The sequence below is a fragment of the Nesoenas mayeri genome (assembly GCF_963082525.1).
Source record: "Nesoenas mayeri genome assembly, chromosome: Z".
In the NCBI taxonomy this organism is placed as follows: domain Eukaryota; kingdom Metazoa; phylum Chordata; class Aves; order Columbiformes; family Columbidae; genus Nesoenas; species Nesoenas mayeri.
Genome location: NC_137542.1, coordinates 7289015 through 7311473, shown reverse-complemented (window position 1 = coordinate 7311473; position 22459 = coordinate 7289015). Strand labels below are relative to the sequence as shown.

The 22459-nt window shown below is 41.8% G+C and overlaps 1 protein-coding gene across 1 annotated transcript in view; it reads right to left on the bottom strand.

Annotated features, from left to right (window-relative positions):
• The window catches only part of UGCG (UDP-glucose ceramide glucosyltransferase), a 30181-nt gene extending 7992 nt beyond the window's left edge, over window positions 1-22189 (bottom strand). Inside the window, exons 1-2 of the mRNA XM_080362921.1 lie at window positions 21861-22189; window positions 2392-2533 (exon numbers count right to left, since the gene is read on the bottom strand). Coding sequence (XP_080219047.1) covers window positions 2392-2533; window positions 21861-21958 — 240 coding nt within the window. The 5' untranslated portion in view covers window positions 21959-22189. The remainder of the gene's footprint in view (window positions 1-2391; window positions 2534-21860) is intronic.
• Between the last annotated feature and the right edge of the window lie 270 nt (window positions 22190-22459).

Below are 22459 nucleotides of genomic sequence, written 5' to 3'. Positions count from 1 at the left end.
ATTCTTTCAAGAAAAAAACAATACTGTTGAACACACAAAAACCCAATTACTCTAGCTGCATTCAGAATACTGTGGAAACTTAAAATCATTACCACTAAATGGGAGACAGTAAGACTTGATCAAGCACTACAAACTATCAGACAAACACATCTATACCTCTGGGAATGCAAACTGAAAGCCAATTTGCCTAAAGAGCAAGCAGTATTTGCTTCCTGTCATTTTACCAGAATGGAAAATGGAATTTGAAGGGTAAAACACGTCTCATTATGCAGACAAGTCCTTCCACCACAACAGAACAATCCTGAGAGCATGAACACCATAGAAATTACCAAGTGAAGAAATCAGTTATTTATTGTTCATCCAATTAAATATGTAAAAGAACAACTAATTTTGCTACAAATTTATTAACTAATCTTCAAACCACAGTTGCTGTGACACCTCTATATCCATATTCTCCAAGAAATTCAAGCAGAAATAATAGAAAACTTTGGGACTCCAATACTCAAAACCAGAAAAAGGCACAATATATGGCCTTCGTATACAGTAAGAAAGTAAAAAAACTACAAAATATACGACTAAAGGAGAAGAAATATAAAGACACTTATCTATATAAATATTACAATCAGGTTCATTTGGACATAGCATGAATAGAAAGGTTTCTGCCAAATGACCGATATGCACAGTATGTAAGAAGTGTTCACTGATAAAAGTATTACATGTAAGTCCTGCAGTTCAGAAGCTGTATAACTGCATTCCATGCAAGATCAGATTATTTCACACATGAGGTATCACAAAAGAGTATCAAAGAATCAGTGTCAGTGCAGGTTGAACTCAGCCTCACTGGAACAAGTTTAAGATTATTCTTTCTTAATAATTTTTCCTTGGGCAGCTGAATTTTGAATACAAGGCAATAGTGTTGTTCTAATTTTTGTTGTATCATGACTATCAATTAGGTATTATTGTAGTTATTGTACAGAAGTGTTTTCAAACAGCTTGAGGATCTTACTTGCACTGTATAATTTGTGCCCCAGCAAACCAAAGCATTAATAACTCCATTTTTACTCTCCTTGAGAAAAATATGATTGTCACTATTATTTTCTGAAATTCAGATTTGTGTGGAGTAACAATCTTTTGATTGTCACCCATATGTATAAGTTCTCAGAAGCAAAAGTCAAAACTATCTCTCAGTGCAAGACCCAGCATTAACTTCTTCTGAATTCTCAAATTGTATTTGCAGTCAAATATTCCAGCTGCATAACACTGATGCTCACTATAGTAATAAAATAGTTTAAGATATTGTTGCAGCTTCTTTGCACTGTTTGCAATACTGGTATACACAGCATGCCTCAAGTATGCTTTAAAATTATCTTGGCCACACAATCCTTACTGTACTTTCATTGACTTAAAAGGATTCAAATGTTCATGCCTGAAGCTTTTCAAAAGGTCCCAAGCTTCATTACAGGAAAACTATCCAATTTTCGATAAGTTCCAAATGGTGGGGTTTATGTTTGTTTTACCCTGCCTACTTAGGAGTAAGTTTAAAGCCTTTGGTCAGAATACACAAAGGAAACTCACTGTAGAGCTTACACATACCTTTGACCTCTTACAACTAAAGCAGCAGTGTCAGCAGCAGTTTCAAGAAGAATTAAGAAAATTTTTATTAAAGGTAAATTAAAAGTTCTAGAATTCAGGAGATATGCAGTAGAAAGATGTCCTTTTTCTATCCACAGGAGCATACACCAAGTAGTAAATGATATAGCAAGCATTTGCAGGTTTCTCGTTTAAGTTGTAAGCTCCTTAAGGCAAGGACAACACCTGACACACTTATTACTTACATTACTTATCACTTGTATTACAAAGTCAAACAGTGTTCAAGAGCAAATGCAAGTTTTTATTAACTATTTGTTTCCCAACACCAACAAGTGTCTTGGAGACTATCCTACCTACCAAAACTGGTGAGGTACACCACCTCATCACTGAGCAATTCTTCATGAGATAATCCGCCAGTAAGAAGCAGCAGAAAGTCCCAGGCTACGACTCAACTGTTCTCCAGCAGTAGCTAATTAGGGAAGGTATCTGGCTTCTCAAGTGATCTGTTATACACTGACGGGTTTCATATAGCTATAAACACCACAATGTGGGAATAATAATTAAACAAATTTAGTGAAGTGTAGACAATATTTTGCCTCTAAGCCTTGCTCATGCCTTTATAGACAGCTTTTTAAAAAGGAGTAAGTTTTGTTTGCAACATGTAAAATGCACGACTATGTATTTGCTGTCGAAGGAAGAACAATCCAAGACATAATCAAGTTGCATAGTTCTAGCCCAAGCTCCTAATACGACTTTTGGAGGGCATGAGAAGGAAAAACAGACATTAAATAGTATACGTACTTTGGGATAATCCAGTTCAAAGAAGGTTTCTAAGTTGTTGATCAGGTTAGGATCCACACCTTTTAACGGCTTTAGAAGTGAAACACCAGGAAGCTTGCTATATGGCTGCTTGTCTGTGACTTTCTTATTGAGGTGGAGCCGTCTGCAGGGAGAAATAATGTATACAACCACATAAAGAAAATATGCTAGAGAATTCAATTCAAAATACAGTCAGAAATAAGCAAGATTGGGAGTTAAAATTACTGAGGAAAAAACCAAAACAACACACCAGTTTTGGTTGAAGAAACAGCTATGTTTATATCTGACAGCGGATGTGTCACAGACAATGTCTAAAAAACCTTTAGCATCATATGTAGGTTAAATTTCAACTTAGACATTTCAGATTAATGTATTTTGCACTAAGCACTCGAAGAATAAGAGTATCCCTTTTTTCAAACTACAGAGACAAGATTTTTTTTTCTGCCTTCCTCCATAGCATTAAGACTCATAGCATTGTAACAAAACGACTAGATAAACCAACTTACTGTAAACGAGGCAAAAAAATTAAACAGGTCAGGTGGTTTTTCCTGCATTAAGTTATGTAAAACTTAGAGCAAGCTGAAAGCACAGGGGAAACAGTTGATTTTACTAATCAATTTGTTAACAAACACCTCCAAGAAAAAGATACAGGTCAATCAACTACAGTATAAAAATCCCAGAAACTGGACATCAGGCTAGGTCAGAAATCTAGATAAACTGACAACAGAATTTCAAACAGTCACTAGTATTTCAGTAATGAATATATGAAGTAAATTGATGATCATGTCACAACTCAATAGCATGATTGTTTAATCCTATACTACTGCATGAACTAAATTTAAAACTTTCACACTTTAAAATTCACAAGATGCTGCCTCAAAACAAACAAAAATGGGAGTAAGGTTGCTTTATGGAGTACTTCATCCTGGTTAAATGGTAAAAAAGTAGTTAAGTTCTTAAGAAGCATGCTCCTGAAGAATCTGCTTGACCAAGTGAAGTTACTGAACTATGAAGGAGCTCCACTAGGAGAAGAGATTCCAGTAGCTCTGTAGAGTTATTTTTTCCTGAAATGGGATAGTGACATCCTTACACATGTTACCTCATCAGCCCCACCTCCAGCATACTCCTTTCAGGCAAGTTTGCAGCTGGACACCAGGGGCATAATGCTGTTACAGAGAACGAACACTGGGCTCACAACAAAGACATCAAAGAAAAGCAGATTACATCCTTGTATTGTTATTGAGTCCAAGCTTGGGCACTGCTGAGGTAAACTGAAATAGTCTTGCTGAGCAATTAACAGCCAAGGACAGTTAGACCAAAGTAAGAGAAGCAATAGTCAGATAACTACCACAGAGAGAGATTGCCTTACCAATTTTCACAAACATAACAGCAGACAAAGGCTTTAGTGCCAACCTGAAGTGAGAGTCTCAAGGATGCAACTTGGACAAGGCAGGACAAAAGATAGATAATGCAAGGAAAAAAAAAAAAAATCTATTTAAAACAGACCGCAGCAATGCTCACAGCTTTGTACAAAGGCCTTGATGAAGAAGAAATAAGTGGTAGAGTTAGTGGAAAAAAAGGATGAAGCCAGACTTGAGGCAGGACTGTGATAAAAAATAAGTACCAAGTGATAACACTGCAGAATATTGCAAGGCATTGTATTACAAACCATGTTGACACATAGGACTATGCAGATGACTGAAATACATAAGGAAAAGCCTACATATGGTGCAAGAAGGAAACCTTGGAAAACATAAATGGGGGATGAAGCATTGAGGATCTGCTGAGCTATGAAACACCATACACTGAGGCAGAGTATGGTGTGACTGTCTCTAATATGCTGTCTTAAAAAATAAGACTCCAGTTCATGTTCTATTCATAACACTGCACAGAAGTGGCAGTCAGTCATCCTGAAGGTACTGTGGTATTGTGACACTAAGGTAAAGCAATTTCTACACCTGTAATTGCAATGGCTTGTTAGACTCTACAGAATAAAAGGCAAATTAACAGTAAACATTTTCATGTTTAACATTCTTATTTTACACTGAGGACTACATGTGAAGTTGCATATTCTGAAGAATCAAAAATTGCAATTGAAAATCTACCATCACCCAAGAAGCACACCAACAATTCTAGAATCATACCAGATTTTATGCATCTGGGACACAACAATCCTAGCTGTACATACAGACTGGGAAACAAGCCCAATGGAGAGGGATCTAGGGGTTCTGGTTAAGAGCAAGTTGAACATGAGCCAACAGTGTCCCTGGCAGCCAAGAGGGACCCGTGTCCTGGTGCATCCAGTGCAGCATCGCCAGTCGGGCAGGGAGGGGATGGTCCCGCTCTGCTCTGCACTGGTGCGGCCTCACTTGGAGCACTGTGTGCAGTGCTGGGTGCCACAAGATAAAAAGGGTATAAAACTGCTGGAGAGTGTCCAAAGGAGGCTACAAAGATGGTGAAGGGTTTAGAGAGGAAGCCATATGAGGAACAGCTAAAGTCGCTTTATTTGTTCAGCCTGAAGGAAACGTCATTGCAGCCTACAGCTTCCTCACAAGGGAAGGAGGAGGGGCAGGCACAGAACCCTTCTCTTCAGTGACCAGTGACAGAATCCAAAGGAACGGCAGGAAGATGTGCCAGGGGAGGTTCAGGTTGGACATCAGGAAAAAGTTCTTCACCCAGAGGGTGCTGGACACTGGAACAGGCTCCCCAGGGAGGTGTCACGGCCCCAAGCCTGACAGTGAGACTGGACAACACCCTCAGACACATGGTGTTAACTGTGGGGTTGTCATATGCAGGAACAGGAGTTGGACTCAATGGTCCTTGTGAGTCCCTTTCCATTCAGGACATTCTATGATTCTACAAAACCAATTACAATATTCAACTAAGGCTGAAAGTCAAAATAGACTAAATTTAAACAACATGAACATTGCTGATGAAGTTGAGTGTTACAAAATATGCAAAGCTGCCAAAATACAGGAAAGATGAAGCAGTAAGTTGGTACTTTGAGCACAAACTTGTGATTGTGGTTCAGCTCTCTCAGGCAGATGTGCAGTTCAAAATGATAAAGGAAAGCAAACCTGTCACAAAGTTTGTATTACATATACAATATATTATTTTGCATTGAAATTAGCCCAAAGCAGTCATAAACATTAACTATACTGTACATGCTTAATGCATTTTTTTCCACCTCTTCCTAATGAAGCAAGGTGCAGAAAAACACTACACCAAGGAATGTATAACAACTTTGAGCTCTGAAACAGATGCCAGCAGAGCGCTATGTAAAGGCAGTTTCAGATCCTATGTGTGAAAGATGAGTAGCCGGATTACCCATAGGCACTTCTGTGCCAACACATATTAAATGGATCAGCCGGCAATCCCCAGGTAGTGAAACTGTGAAATTCTCTCTAAGCAGTCTGGTGATGCTGTAGGCACATGAGAAAAGAGAAAAAGCAGCAGAATATAAAATGGTGTCAGGAGCTATATTTCAACTATCCTATATCATGTAAGATGCATCTGCAAAATTTTCTCAAACTTAAGTTCCTCACCATGATAATAACTAACCAACAGAAACAACTACAATCTAGATTTCTTCTCTCAGAAAAAAATAACTGTTTCCAAAGACAAAAACTAAACTACCACTGCCCAGTACACTACATGATGAATTTTTGCTAACCTGTATTAAATTAAGCAACAAAACTAACTTCAAAGGCCAAGACTACACTTCCTCTGCCTACCTCATTGAGGGCAGGAGAGTGTTCCAGGAAAAACAAAAAGCTTGCTACAGCAGACTGCTGTGTCTCTCAGTTGAGATAGTAACATACACTTTCTCAAAGCAGCTGAAAAAAACCTAAACACTCTTCATTCAGTCACTTCAGCCTTCCCTCAGCAGTGACTTTACTTAAAGAACTACCCTATTAGAGGGAGGTAAGTAATTCTTGGTCATAAATTTGTATCAGATCCTTAAATATTGCAAGACAGCACTGAACACAACTTGAAGGCTATGGTTCCACAAACCACCAACATATGCTAGCAGATCCTTCTGAAAGGGGCTGTTTTCCTGCTTCTACTTCTGAATTTACATGCCCCTCCTTTCCCCAGTTTGTTTTCACATTAGTGAGCTGAACCATCTCACACAGGTATTTGTATCAGTCTGCTATGGAGTAAGAGACAGGAGATCTCAGCTTGCACAAGAGAAATAAAACATAATATTATCTTTCTTCCTTTGGCAACAGAAAGGTAAAAAGGACAAGCTCACCATATCTTCCTTTTTATACGTATCTTGTGTTAAAACATTTCCAAATGTAGGTACCTTTATCCACAGAAGAAAAAATAAAATTTGCTGTGGGTACAACACACTACTCAGCGCATTAAATACAACTGAAAGACTGGAGGAGTCCAATAAGTATTACAGACAACCCCTAAATTGCAACCCTAAGTTGCAATCACAGAAACATGGTGGGATGACTCGTACAAGTGGAGTGCTGCATTGGATGGCTATTAACTCTTCAGAAGGGATAGGCAAAGAAGGAAAGGAGGTGGGGTAGCCATGTATGTTAGGGAGTGGTTTGACTGTCTAGAGCTGGGGTGTCAAACTCATTTTCACCGGGGGCCACATCAGCCTCACAGTTGCCTTCAAATGGCCAAAGTAATTTTAGGACTATATAAATGTTGAAGGCAACCATGAGGCTGATGTGGCCCCCAGTGAAAATGAGTTTGACACCCCAGCTCTAGAACTTAATGATGGTGATGATATGGTCAAGTGCTTATGGATCAGGAGGGAAGGCTAATGAGGCAGATAGTCTGCTAGAGTCCACCAGCATGAAGAGGCAGATGAAATATTCCATAAGTAGCTGAGAGACATCCCACAATCACTAGCCCTTTTTCTCATGGGGGACTTCCAACCTACCAGATGTCTGCTAGAAATACAACATAGCAGAAACAGTCTAGGAGGGTCCCGGAGTATATGGAAGACAATATCCTGAAACAGCTGGTCAGTGAGCCTACTAGGGAAAGGCAGCCCACTGGACTTGTTTGCAAGCAGAGATGGACTCACGGGTGATGTGATGGTTAGAAGCTGCCTTGGCCACAGCAATCGCGAAAGAAGAGTTTGATTCTCAGAGAAGGAGGATGGTCAGCAGAACTGCCACCTTGGACTTCCAGTGGGTAGACTTTGACCTGTTTAGGAAGCTGGCTGAAAGAGTCCATGGGAGACAATCCTGAAGGGCAAAGGGGTCCAGGAGGCTGGTTGTTCTTAAAGAAGGAAATCTTGAAGTCACAGGAACTGGCTGTTGCCATGTAATGACAGATAAGCCGATGGGAAAGAAGACCAGCCTGGCTGAACAGAGAGCTTTGCCTGGAACTCAGGAAAAAAAGGTCCACCGCATCAGGAAGCAAAACAAGACACTTGGGTGTGGAGGCAGACAAGCACAAGAGGACTCTCCACAATGACACAACTAAGTCTGAATAATACACTATTATCAAGTACTTATTTCTTATACCCAGATTTATGCACACCAGCATACCACTGTCCATTAAGAGGCCTATTACCCCTAGACTTCAGATAAATTTTAAAATTGCAAAATAAATAAAACAAACAAACAAAAATCACCTGTGGCCAGAGGCCTCCTAGTAAATGAACAGAATTATTCTTAAATCAAGAATTAAACACCTTTATCTTGTTTTCAACCTTTTTCCCCCCCTAGAGTGATGCTTTGTAACATAGTTGAACCAGTTTAACTACAGACTACTGCTGAGAGGCACTCTCTCTTTCCTCCTTCCCCCTCTATATGGGATGTGCTGTGCTTCTCAGTGGTGCTGACATTTGTCCAATGCCACAGTCACCCAGTTAAGATACTAATATCAACACATAACTATTACCATTTTGTAATGTTACCATTTTGTCAGTTTAGCTTGGCAAGTATACAGTTTGAAAGGACGTGGCAAGGTGATCATGCAGCTTCACTAGCAGCAAAGATCTCCCAGTGTTCCTTCTCTATGCTGCCATCAACACCAGCCAAACAAGACATCATGTCAGTATCAATACCCATACAACCCTGAATCAACTCATTGACTTTAGAAAAGATTATATGTGACTTTTTTTCTCCTGTTTCAGGTTGTCTTATGCCAAATTAGAGCTAGGGCACCTTAGGGAAGGCTGCAAGAAGTTGCAGAGCATGTTCAAGAAGGAGGCTGTGAATGTGGTATCAAGATCACAGGAGAAGAGGAGGAATAGGGTCTCCTTCCTTCTCAGACTCCAGTGAACTTCCAGAAGAGCCAAGCTGCCACTGGATAAGAAGCATAAACCCACTCACCATGAAGTCAGAGTAGGACCAGTGTCAGCACAACTGAAGTACCAGGGGTACAACACCTTCCTCTAGAAACATACATAAGGAGTAGGGTCAGGCTCCTGAAAACTCTTCCATAACCAGCTCTGCATCAGTTTTCCTTTATAGCATTCATATCCTTATAGCTTGCTCCCTGCCATTATCTGCCTGGGTCAACCCTTCCCACCATTCAACTGGTGTTCTCAGGTCAGCAGCCTTCCCCATCTGCCACTCTTGTCACTCACCTATATCTGATTCAAAGGCCACAGGGACACATGACAAGTCGATCCACCTACACACCAAGCTAAAAGTTACACAAGGGTTAGATCCAACAACACAGAGGAGCAGAAATGCATAGCTCAGGATTAGTGGAAGGGACTTATGAGGAAATCCTAACATCACTTTTAAAATGACAGAAATTGTAATCAAAAACAATTACCGTGACACTTGGCCTTGATAAAATACTCAGAAATAGAGGGAAGTAGACAAGTCTGAAAGAAGGAAATGGTGGGTAAGATTCAGAAGCCCACTTTGTAGTACAGACTTCTTGTGGCTGACTGCCAGCAGAGAAATAGTCATGGCTTTGTGCATGCCTGCAAAAAAAACTGAAAACAAACCATGTAATCCTACTGTTTGCATACTAGAAGTTTATGTTGAAAAGCATGCTGCCACTAGTTACAGCTTCATCACATGCCAGCTCAGGGCAGAAGGCAGACCAAACATTTCATTCACTTTCAATGTATATTTTCAGACAGACATACAGACAGACAGAACGGACCGTAGAAAGCTTTACCACCAAAAATAAAAAGTTGAACTAAAGGTCTTGAGAAGACACAACTGAGAAAGAACGTAGATTGTGATAATTTTAATTTTTCAGAAGGTATTTGTTCTTAAAGTTTTGTTCATCTTAAAATTTGTTCATCAATTTGTTCTTAAAGTTTTGGGAAGTAGTAGTTCAATCAGTGGCTAGTAAAGACAAATAAAATCATACAATGTACAACAATAGAAATCCAGTCTAGTGCTTTTCAACATTATTAATTTGACATATTCATACAGAGCTGAAATTCTTTAAGAAGCATCTTCCAAATGTTATCACAAAAATCATGTTCAGTAGATGCAACCTATGACTTGACAGAGCTTTTTTTTCCTTTCTTTTTAAAGGGAGGGTGCAGGGGGAAGTAAAACTTTTTTCCAAGTGTGTTTAGGAGTTTTAAGTAAAAAAATACCCTTATTCAGGAAGAAGAAAGAGCCAATACTACAGGCCTCATCCTAAAACCAGAAAACACTGCATTTTTTTAATCTAGAAATCCCTCCCCTCTCCCTGCCCTCACACACCTACATGATAAGAGGAAAAAAAACAGGCTCCCATACAAGAGATTGTAGTTAAATCTGAAGTAATGGGAACCCTTCTACTGTCCGAATCCTAGACAGTTTACAATTCAGCAAGCTGAAATAAAACGTGCTTAACAAAAACACAGCAAGTTGCCAATAACATGGATGACACCAAGAATTAAAATGAACACAGTTTTTCCTTGCAGTTTATTTGCAGGCTGCCATTGAAATAGCAATTCATTCCCTGTTCCTGCTTTCCCACACCCTCAGCCTACCGGTGGCTTAAAGCAGTCAGCACCACAAGATAAATTAGATGAGGCTGCTGATCAAACAGAGAACTATCCCACAGAAAAAGCTAGCTTGCTGATCTGAGTCACCATGTAGCCACAAGCTCACTAAAGGCAGATTATAATGGCAGAAGTGTTTAGAAAGGTGTAGGGGCAGGAAGTGATTTGGATTATCCCTTTAAGCATCAAACTGAAAGCCACTGACACACAGATATAACAAATGCTTTTTGATACAGACTCCTTGCAAATAACATTATGCAACTTCAGGGAACTGCATCCAGCATGGTTTGTATTTTATTTATGAAATCACCTCCTGAGAATGGCAGTAACTGTGGGCCAAACAAGCCAACCACAATAGACAGCTTTAATACATGATCAACCCTTCACATTTTAAGTATGGGATCTTTTAAAATACAAAGCCTTAGAACATTTGTACTGTGAAACTAATAAATTCATTTTTCTGACCTTTATTTTGCAAATCTGTAGGATTAAAATACCTTAGCCATATTCATTTTGTAAGGCATAAGTTTAAATGACATCATTTGTTAAACATTAATGTGCTCCCTACAAGCTCCAGGTTGCTTTTTACCATTCTCAGTGTGCCAAAGATCACAGTGATCCATCAGCATTTTCCAGTTTCTTTTCCCTAAAAGCTTCCAAAACAGTTAAGTGCCAGCAACAGAATTGTGTTAATGACTATACAGAAACTACATTAACAAATCATAAAGCAGATACTATGCCAATATTATTTTTTCTTTTCAGTGGATGGCAGGCTGTTTTCTATGTAACTCAGCTGCAAGTGTTTCCAGAGTACAGAACAGCACACCACTGAAACAAAAACCTAACTCAAACACCAACTCTCACAAGTTTGAACACACAGTTCCAGGCCCTATTACCCCAACTGAGGATAATAAAAATAGCTGTAAACCTTGCTTGGACTACACAATTGTCAGCAAGACATCCTTGCTGCCCTTGTGCTGGAAATGCCTTGGAAAGCTTGAATAAGTCTCCTATAAGGAACATCAGAAATTGACGAAATCAATTAGAAAAAGCCTTCCAAAGAAAACATTAATTAAAGTAACAATTCTACACTCAACACCAGGTTTGACATCATTTCAGAAGAGCAGTTTTTTTGTTTGTTTCCAACAGATAAAAATCAGAAAAACTAACTCAGTAAATATCACCCTCCTCTATTAAAAACAAAACAAGCCACACAACACTGCGTAAATAGACCCTCAAGAAAAACATTTGCCTTCGTCACCATTACACATTCTACTTAGAAATGCTGTTATGAAAATTTTGTATCATGCCTCTTAAAACTGCTTAAAAGGAAGTGTGGCGTGTCTTAATTTTAAAGCACCTCATTAGTATTTCAAAGGGTTAACAGGTACAACCCTCAACACAGTGTCTTTCAACCAAACACTGTACTGCCTCATACTGTGTATAACAGGTAGGTGAAAAAAGCAGCCAAAAAATCCCACAAAATCCTGCGGCCTGAAAATCCTGTCTGCTCCCCACTTTGCCCTAGCCAGCCCATCATAGCTATCTGTGACAATAAAACCAGGAAGAACTTCTTACTTTCTAGTTGCTACTCGTATAATTATTTTCAACAGTTCACACTACATGTTCTCATGAAGATGAATCTGAAAGTTTTGCATCTCTTTTTAATGCAGAATCTTAATTTAGCAAGGTTTGCAAGAAAAATGCATGTTGATTTAAGCTAAAAAAGTAATTAATTGGAAATTGCTTAGGATATCTCCTCAATAAGAGCTCAGTACATTGACCAAAACCTAAATTTCAGCACCTTGGTTCTTCTGTGTCTAACAAGGTGAGCATATGACTAGAGAAACATTTTTTCTGCTTCATAATGAAATGTAGCACACGACCCATTATTAAAGCAAAGCAACAGTCACCTGGGAAGTCATCACTATACATGCACATTGAACAAAGACCTCAAGAAAAACAGGACATTTGCAAACAATATAAAAATGCATGTTTAACTCCATTTACAGATTCCTCCTCATGGACTGTACTGCTCAAAGTTAAGATGAGCCATACCAAGGGGAGGAATAAAGACCAGTCTTTGGTTTACAAAAAAGTGTTTCTGAAGAGGGGGACAATAATACGAGTGTGCTAAACCAGATCAAACCAACTACCAGCAACAAAGATAGATTATTCATTATCTCATTCAAAGGTACATTATTCGTTAGCCCACTGTTTTAATAAAAAAAGATTAGTCCACTTGAAGTACCTATCAAGTGTTCAAAGATTACTTTAAGAAACACAATTCCAAAACAAAAAGTTACAAGTAGCACTGCCAAGTTGGTCCTGATCTTTCAGTTACTACAATGCCTCATTTTGGCTTTCTATCTTTGTCTGCACTTGTAAACATGTTTTTACCTTACTTGTCCAAAGGACAGCATGTAAGACTTTCTCTATGCATGCTGCAACTCCAATAATTTGACTCAAGGTATGAATTCAACCCAGGCCAATTATGAGAAGCTATGGTATAGTCTAGCCTAGGTCCTCAACTATTATTAAAAGCAACATATTTAAGAAAATGCCAAACTATTCATCTTGCAATTAGCAAAATGAAAAGCTTTTTCTGATCTATAGCAAAACACTTCTCACAATTAATAATTTATTTTAAATCATAGTTTTCAGTAAAATGCAAAACCACTATTAAGTGTGTCAAAACCACAGAACCTCATTTCAGTTAAAATAAAATGTAAAAAGCCCAGTGAACTCTGAAACCATTACTTGGCTTTAAGCTGTTCCCAGGGAGTGATGGACACAAATACTGAAGGGTGCCCTGGTAAACCAGTAAAACTACTTACATATTTAGCATGCCACAGAGCTGTTCTCACAGAAATTTCACAAATTCATTTTTAAGGTCACTTATCTACCACTCTTCTTGCCCATCTTAATCAAAAGTTATGCCTTTATAGAAACATGGTTCATGTAAAGCATCAGCTTCATTAAAATTCTTTTACATCTTCATATCCCGACAAAAGGAGACAACTAGTTATATTCTTTCGTTATCCTACTGTTCAGCTTCTTCCACTCAGCTGACATACAAACATGGATGCTTTTTTTCCCTCCAAAAGCTTCATGGGTGGCACTAACCTAACCCATTTCATTTCCACTTTACCTACTCTGACAGTGTTCTCCATTCACTTTCAACAAAATCCAATTTTTTGGGGGGTTTTAAAACCCAGTTGTCACAACTATTGCACCATCTTCCCTCCTCTCAACACAAGCATACTATCCAGTCTGCCACAATTCCTTGCCTTTAAATCTATGCTAGACAGTCTAATCTAGGCCTTGCACTGCGAAATCATTCATGTTTAGAGATGCTACTGCCATACTGTCACCCCAAAGTTTATAGTCTTTCTTATCCTCACAAATCAAACCATTAAAAAATTGACTTTCCCCTAACTGCCTCCAACATTATGGGGTTTCTCCCACATTATTATCACTCTCAGATTTCTGGCTCCGCACTGTTTTGCTTTCCCTAATTATTAATCTTTTAATACAGAAACTCATTCAACCACAATCTTAACATAAATAACAAAAAATTAACTCCTGCTTTCTCCAGATCTGTCTTCTCCTAAGGATTAGCTAAATTTAAATCTTGTGACTACATAGCATCACGTAAATTTCAGCTTGTTGAACATAAGCAATATACACAGCTTACACCTTCCACACAACCTCCTTCTGAGTCTATCGCTTCTTAACAGTCCAGGCAGCAGCCTGGCTGTCACCTTTCACAAAATCACAGCACAACAGCGGTTGGAAGGCACCTCTGGAGATCAGCTACTCCAACTCTACGGTTCGAAGTGGGGTTAACTAGAGTAGGTTGCTCAGGATCGTCCACTCACCCTTTCCTGTCTCCAAGGATGGAGCATCCAAAATCTCTCTAGAAAGCCTGTTCCAGTGTCCAACCATGAAAGCCTTCCTTTGTTTAAAACAAGAGTCTTTCACTAGAATGAGGCTTGTTGCCTCTCATCCTGTCACTGGGCACCACTAAGGAGAGTCTTGCCCTGTCTTCCTTACATCTCTCCACGCCCTCAAAAATCAGGTATTTACTCACACTGATGGGATTGCGCCCCCCAAGCCTTCTCCAGGCTGAACAGCCTCAGTTCTCAGTTCCTCCTTTTATATCAGATGCTGCAGTCCCACCACCTCCATAGCCCTAAGCCAAATCCATGTTTCTCACACCAAGAAGCCTAAAACTGTGCACTGCACCCCAGATATAGCCTTACTGTGTTGCACAGAAGGGAAGGATCACCTCCCTCAACCTGCCAGCAATGCAACTCAGGATGCTGATGGCTTTCTTTGCCATGACAGGCACACCTCTGTTCATAGTTAAATTGGCATCCAACCAATTTAACCACTTTCAGGTTCTTTTCTGCCAAGCTGCTTTCTAGCCACTCAGCCGCCAGCCTGTGCTGATGCATGGAGCTATTCCCACCAGATGCGGGACTTGGCATTTTCCTTGGTTAAGTTTCATGAAGTTCTTGTCAGACCATTTCTCCAGCCTGGCCAGGTCCCTCTAAATGGCAACACACTCATGTGGTATATCAGCCACTCCTCCCGGTTCTGTATCGTGAGCAAACTTGCTGCTATATCCCATCTTCCAGGCCATTAATGAAGATGTCAAACACTACTGGTCCTAACACTGACCCCAATGATTTTGGGCATCTCAAGCTTAGCACCTCTTCAGTGGTCTCCCTCTTCTATCACAAGCTATCATTATTCTATCTATCTACTGCACATACAGCAAACTGCTGAAGTTTGGTCCAGCTTTGAGCAGGTGGTTGGAACTGAACCTCCAAGAGGCATTTCCAGCCTGAAGCACTCTGATTTCCTTTGCAATGCTGGAAAACTGACTCTCATCCCTACCTCTAACAGATTACTAATACAGATCATGAGGTTGCACTGTTCCCTGTTCCACACATGCAAGATCACAGACAACAATCTATTGTTAGAGCTACCAACAATTTACCATCAAGCTTATCAGCTGTGTAACTGGAATAACTATTTACCCTGAAGTAGACAACCTGCCTGGAAGACTTCAACGTAAGTGGTTCAAGCTCAAAAAACATTCAATTAAGGAAGGAAGACAAACTCTAACACAGGCATAGCATTCTGCACATGCTAGACATCTTCCAGCCACTGCACGGAGAAGCTCCAGTACAATCACGCTTCTCAGTTTTCTGTTTGATCATCAAGAAGAGGGAAGGGTACCTCTAATCTCAGAAACAAGTATTTGCATTATCTCCAAAGTTAACCAAAATATTAGTTCACTTGTGCCTGGTAACACCTGACAGTAACAGGCAGGTTCTCTAAAGATCACCTTCTAAACCAGATCCACACCACATGCCCTCCTGGCTCCTGTCTGTGACAAGACTGCCTCTGAAGCACTTCTGAAGTCAAAGTAAATGCAACCCTATGATGGCAAAGTGAATGACTACTACGGCTCTTAACAGCTACTTTAGCCAATCTATTGCCAGACACTGACAGTGGAAAATATAAGACAGCTCAAAGGAAGACACAGCCCCACCAACAAGCAAAATGTCAAAAGGAGATGATAGAAGACAGACAGGCCAGAGAACTGAGCAGGGTAAGCCTGGTCACAAATCATGGGCTGAGCAGCAAGAGAGGAACAAAGAGAAAAACAAGGTGACACGACAATCGAATACTGCCAAGAGAAATACAATTATTTTCTTAAGAATAAAAGGTCACAATTATTATACAGTAATAAATTATTAACCAAAAGATCTAAATGACTTCAAATAACAAAAAAAAAAAGTCGAACGTTGGCTATACAGGGTTTTTTATCTAGGTGTCAAAGCCACATTCAGAAAGCTCTTCAGTCCTGCAGAAGTACTTCAGGAAACTTAAGTTTTATGCCTCTGTACAAACTGAATTTCCTCCATGTGTGCATATGCATTACACTAAGTCTATTAATTGCTTCTAGTTAGATTCAGGTGTTTTATTACATTTATATGTATCTGAAAGTCTCAGGTTTCATGCACAGACACAGCACAAGGGGCCCAATTGTCCAAATGCCAACATGAATGCAGAATTCACTATTTCTTCATTGACTAGTGTAACTTACAGACAAAATTATTTTTAAAAGGTAAATACAATAGTGTTTATCAATTAAATGACATGCACTACCATTCCCACTTATACCTGGGAACTGAGAGCAACCCCAGCATCAACTGACTGTAGATGCTTTCAAGAAAGTAGGTCATTTACAGCAAGTGCTATATTTAAATTGCAATCAACAACTGTTACAAGAACAATGGAGACTCAAAACCAAAACACAACTCCATGAGTCTGGTTTTGGGGACCAGACAAATAAAGCAACAAGATGTAAACATATTAAGAGATTTACCAAACATTTCCTAGGAACTCTGTTGCTATGTTGAGTGCAAGTCAAAGATTTAATTTTACTTCCTTAACTTATAAGCCGTTCTATTGCCTCTCCTCAATCCCAGAATAAATTTACAATACACACCTCTACTACATGTTCAAATTGAAATAATCATCAGCAACTAAAAGTGAGTTATTCAGAGAAAAATAAAATATAAACTCAATAATTCATTTTTAGACTAAAGCCTGAAGACATAGTAAGGAAACTGAGATCAGATTGATTATGCTTAAATAAGGTATTTTCTAGGTTCTGTAGGCTTCATTTGCCAGCTTTATTTTAGAAAGAGGCACATGTTCAGAAAGCTCCTATCATTATTAAACTAGAACCACCTATTTTGAAATACAGTTAAATCAGCAAATCCACTGTCACAGCTCTTATCAGCTAGTGATTCAGAACTAAAAGATCTGTTAGAGTGCCATAAAGCCCAGGAAAAGAGCTCTAGTTGTGGGGTGGGGGAAATTTTTTTTTGGTTTTTGGTGTTTTTTTGCTTGTTAGGGATTTTGTGAGGGTTTTTGCGGGTTTTTGTTTGGTTTCACTTTTTCCGTGATTTCTTAAGAGCTCTACTGTGCCCTTTGTACATGCTTAGAATGGAAGTTAGTAAGAATCACTATTTAAGCATTTTAGTAGTCTGCTACAGTATCAATATATACTCCTCAGTTTCCTGAACAATACTTTAGCCAATACTTATAAATCTGTTTCTGTTATTAGCACATCATATCCACAGTCTTCCATTTCAGATACAGCTATACATCTGGGTTTAGTTCTCAAAGTTCATTTTAGTTATCCACACAACTACACAACTTCAGATGGTTTCAGAGTCAGTATATCAAATAACCTTCAACACTGAACTCTTCCTACTGGATCAGCTGGTGGCCGAACATCCTATATACAAGCAAGAAAGGGTCTTAGTCAAGGTCCCAAGCTGGGTATAAAGGACAACAGCTCCAACAAGTCAAACACAACAGCCTTGCTTTGTATAGCAACACATACAAACTGCACTAACTATAAAAACCTGCTATTTGCTCCATGTTTATTTTATTGCCTTTAGTTCACTGCCTGTGTATTACTTAGAGAACACCAAACCAAGACCTATTTCATAATCACATACATTAGACAATTTATAAAGATTTGCCTTTTGACTTAACACTGTGGCTATTTGGCATTCATTGATTCAGCTCACCTGTTTATTTTAAAGGAATATTAAATCAACCCATCCTACTATACTTTATTTATAAATCAAAACCACTCAAAGTAGGGAAGGCAGTAGGGAAAGAGGTGGCAAGAACCAGATTCTGCAAATGGAGTCTGGAAGAACAGATACTCTTCCTCAACCAAGACCTTGTCTGGTACCTTAGACATCCCAAACTTACATCTTTTAAAGCAATTACAGCTCAAACCAACACAGCTGAAATGCTGTCATGACCTTAACCCTGACAACTGCTGACAGCACTTCAAGACAAAAAAGCTTACTTTCTTGAACAATCCTATTTACCTACTTAATTCACATATGTTCCAAGTATTTTGCCAAATCAAACATCTAAAATACTAGTGGGGAACCACAGGAGGAGGACTGCCTCAGCCACAACAGCTTTGCTGACATGCTGCAACATTATCTTAGTTCTTCAGTGGCACAGATCAGCCCTTCCAACTCACTAGTTCAGCACTGCTAGAAGTAGTGCAGATGAAGGACAAACAGCCCCTACCCCAATGACTTTAAAAAATAGTAAACCAACAACACTGTCCACCAAAAAAAAACCAAACAGGAAGACTAATTAGTTTCATCTTCTTCACTTCCTGTAACAGGTGCAGTGTCTAATACTACATCCTCCCACTGACATCAAAAGTTTGAGTTTCCATCTATAATTGAAGACCCCTTCATACCTCAGTGGTCTAGAAAAGGGTACAGTAGGATGTGCCTGCTGTCCAGGGCAAAAGAGTCTCAATGAGATGAGAGACACTAATGACAGTGTCCAGCCACCAGAATTTTCAGGCCATGGAATTAACAATCATCTAACTGTGGTCCCTTCCCCATAAATGCACTCCAGCAGTTGACAAAAACACAGTTGGTTACCTCCCTCTGCTAATTCCCTTCACAGGGGTGTCTTGCTTGCAGGACAAGGCCCTTCCTCCACATACCATTCCACTAGACAAGCCCACAGCTTTCCTCCCTTGTGCAGGGCAGCGCTCACAAGAGGCACAGGCTCCAAACTCAGAGCAATGCTTTCTTCAGCCATCAGCTATATCCCAACAGCTTCAGTATCCCAGCACCACCACAGCCACTGCAAGGACATCTCCCTGGCATGACTGCTGTAGGTGTCCAGAATCTCTTGAATTTCACTGGAAGCAAAGGGCGGCTACGTGGTCACACTATGGAGCGGTGGTCCCGTTTCCACAGATCTGTGAAATCACTAACTGGGGCAGCTCCAACACAACAGCCTGCCAACCCAGCACAGCTGCAATTTGGTGACTTCAGTGCTACCAGCTGCTCAGCTCCAAGGGCCACCTTTTCGCAGTGAAGACTATGTTGACCTGTAACCACGAGCCCATTACTCTGACAAAGACAGTCAGCTCCCGGCTCTGAACCTGCTGAGATAGTAACTTGAGAGCCCTACTGGAAGCACACTTTTCTTCTGGGTCTCACAGGCTGGGACAAGATCACCCCAATTCTTATCCATCCCCTTCACAGCTGGCAAGTTTTCCACCTGTTAAAATATTGCTTGGATTAACTCACCATGTACAATAAATACATTTGTAACACAAATTCCCAATTTAAAAAAAATTAAAAAAAAAAAATCAATCACATCATGGCAAGTACTTCAGCCCCATGCCACATCAGGTCCAGCTGCTGCCCACATTCCCAACTGTTTGCTGTCACTGGTAGAAACAGTCTCAACTCCAGGAACTCTACTCAAATTATTGCAAATTAACAGCCAATTAGTTACCAATTTGGCTACTGGAAAAAAAAAATACAACCAACCAACCTATTAGGGAAGCAGCATTTGTCCTCCTTCCCCAGGATCAGCGTCAGTCAGAGACCTTTCCTCCCGACCTTTCTGTCTGAACTGTTCTTGTTTCCACTGCTCCTTACACTCAGTTCTTCCTAAGTCCTTCAGCAAGGCAATACAGGAGGTGAGGGTCAGTGCGTAATGGTTTTTCTGACACATTTCTTACTCATTTTCTCCACTGCCAGTTGCTTCTTAACTGTTCCTCTGCTGTAGCAGGTGTACATGCTCCAGAGTGACTTACCTACAGGCTGCAACCCTTCTGGCAGTCTCTGCCCCAGTACAGGTCTGCTATGGGCTGCAGTCTTCTCACAGGTGGGTCACCCACCGGCTACAGTCCCTCAGGGTGTCTCTACCCCAGCAAGGGTTGCCCACAGGTCACTTCCTTCAGGGGATGTTCTGGCATGCATAGCCCTTCAGGCCATGCTCTGGCATGACCTACCTGCAGCCCACAGACCACCCAGGAGTGTCCCTGCTCCCATGTGCAGCCTCCACAGGAGGTACTCCCTTTGAGGGTCACAGCTTCTGCAGTGTGCACTGCCCAAAAATGTCTCCTTCCTCTGGTTCTCCTCTCATGTATCTTACTGTATCTCATCCTTTTTTCTCCTGTTTATCCTCTCACACATGTATCTCCTGCACCTCACAGCTGCCACTCTTCCTTAAACATTTATGAGCAGCAACATCACACACGCTCATCTGATAGATAGATGTTTCAGCATGAAACAGGCTGTTTTCATCAGCTTCAAAGCAGTCCAGAATCAGCTGTGCCCATGGTAGTCCATGTTCTCTTCCCCTACCAGGCAGCTCATCAGTTCTGAAATCCTGCCATTTGTGCCCAAGACAACTCATACTGCTAGTTTTCAAGAAAGAAGTTAGTTACTTCAGTAAATATAAGATCTAAAGACAACTGAACTACAGTACAGGAAGATTATTAGAGCTTATAAGTGATTTCACATAAAGAATAAGGCAACCATGACCAAGAGTACCAAAAGCAATTCTCTAGCATTCATGAATTCAAGAGGAGCTTTGCCTTCAACAAGGGCTGAGGTTTATCACAGATACCTATCAGATGCATGTGTAACAGCAAGAAAGGAGAACAGATAAGCACAACTAAAGCAAACACAAATTCAGATTTTTTTAATCCCTTCCGTGATGCAACAGTGGCCTTCTATTTAAGAGGGTAAAAACATGGTCTTCACAGAAAGAGGGGTGTGTTCTTAATCCTTTCCCCACATACCCACAGACAATTCCTCTGCCAAGCTCAAGCAGGAATCTGCTTTCTTTGTTGGCCACCAAAATGCAAACACTCCTCATAAAGCCCTAAAGGATTTTTTCCTTGGAGTTATCCAAGGGTACAGACACACCATATATATTTTTACTAGCCCTACCATTATTTCTAAAAAAAAAAAAAAAAAAAAAAGGCGTACTTAAAGCTACAATTCTTCTGTCTGGTCAGCACAGGGTACTGCGCTGCTTTGGTTCTACTGTAGACTCAGCATACAGTGAAAAAACACACACTTTGTAGCTGCTGCTTACATTTGTCCCTCACCACCCGCAGAAAAGCCTGGCTGCACAGGTGTACCAGCACACAACAAAACCCGAGCCTTCCCTACCAGCGCTGAGGCGAAGGAACAAAGATCACGGTGCACAAGCAGGCGGCAGAAACCTGCGGAGAGCGGGTTTTACCCGAAGGCCGATACCAGCTGTGCCCTCGCAACCGCCAGCCCGACCGACCCCCGCGGTTCCTCGGGCCTGACGCCGGCGGCCGCCGGACACGGGCGGCGGACGGTCCCAGCACGCCGGCCCTCAGCTGAGACCCGCCGGCCCCGGGGCAGCGGAGGGCAGACGGGAGGCCCCCCGTGCCTGACACCCGCGGGGAGAGGAGGAGAAGAGGTGCCGCCGGCCCGCGGGGGAGGCGGCGCGGTGCAGGGAGACGAGGCCGCTGCCCGTCTCCTCAGCAGCGGGGCCGCTCTCGGTGCGATGGCGGGCGGGTGGGTGGGGTGGAGGGGGGTGAGGGAACAACGCCGGCGCCATGTGCCCCCTTCTCCCGGCCCGCGCTTACGTGTAAATGATGGACATGAAGTGCATGAGCCACAGCACGACGAAGAGGATGAACCCGAAGATGGCGAGTCCCGCCAGGGCCAGAGCCAGCACCGCCATCGCCGGGGCGCGGCGGCCCGAGCAGAAGCCGGCGGTGGAGCGGGAGCGAGGCGAAGGCAGGCGGCTCGGCGGCCTGTCGGCGTGTGGAGCGGCGGCTGTCGCGGGCGGGCTCCCGAGCTGCCGCTTCTGCTGCCGCCTCAACTGCTCCGCCGGCCTCCGCGCCGCCAGCCGTTCGCGCACTGAGGGGCCGGCGGCCCGGCCCGGCCTGCCCGCTGCTGCCGGCGCCCGCCCCCTGCTCGCGGCTGCGCCTGGAAAGGCGGGTGGGGAGTCACGGGGCCGGCACTGCTGGCGGGCGGGCGGTTAAATCTGTTACCGCACCTTCACCCCAGGGCAGGGCCCGGCCCGGCCCGGCCTCGCCTCGTCTCGCTCCCCTCGGCGCCGCCGGCTGCGTGACCTTGCGGCGTCCCCCTCGGGCCGGCGGCACCGGGCGGCGGCAGCGGCCGGGAGCGGAGCCGGGGCCGCGGTGGCAGGCGGAGTGCGGCCCGGAGGTCACCCCAGAGA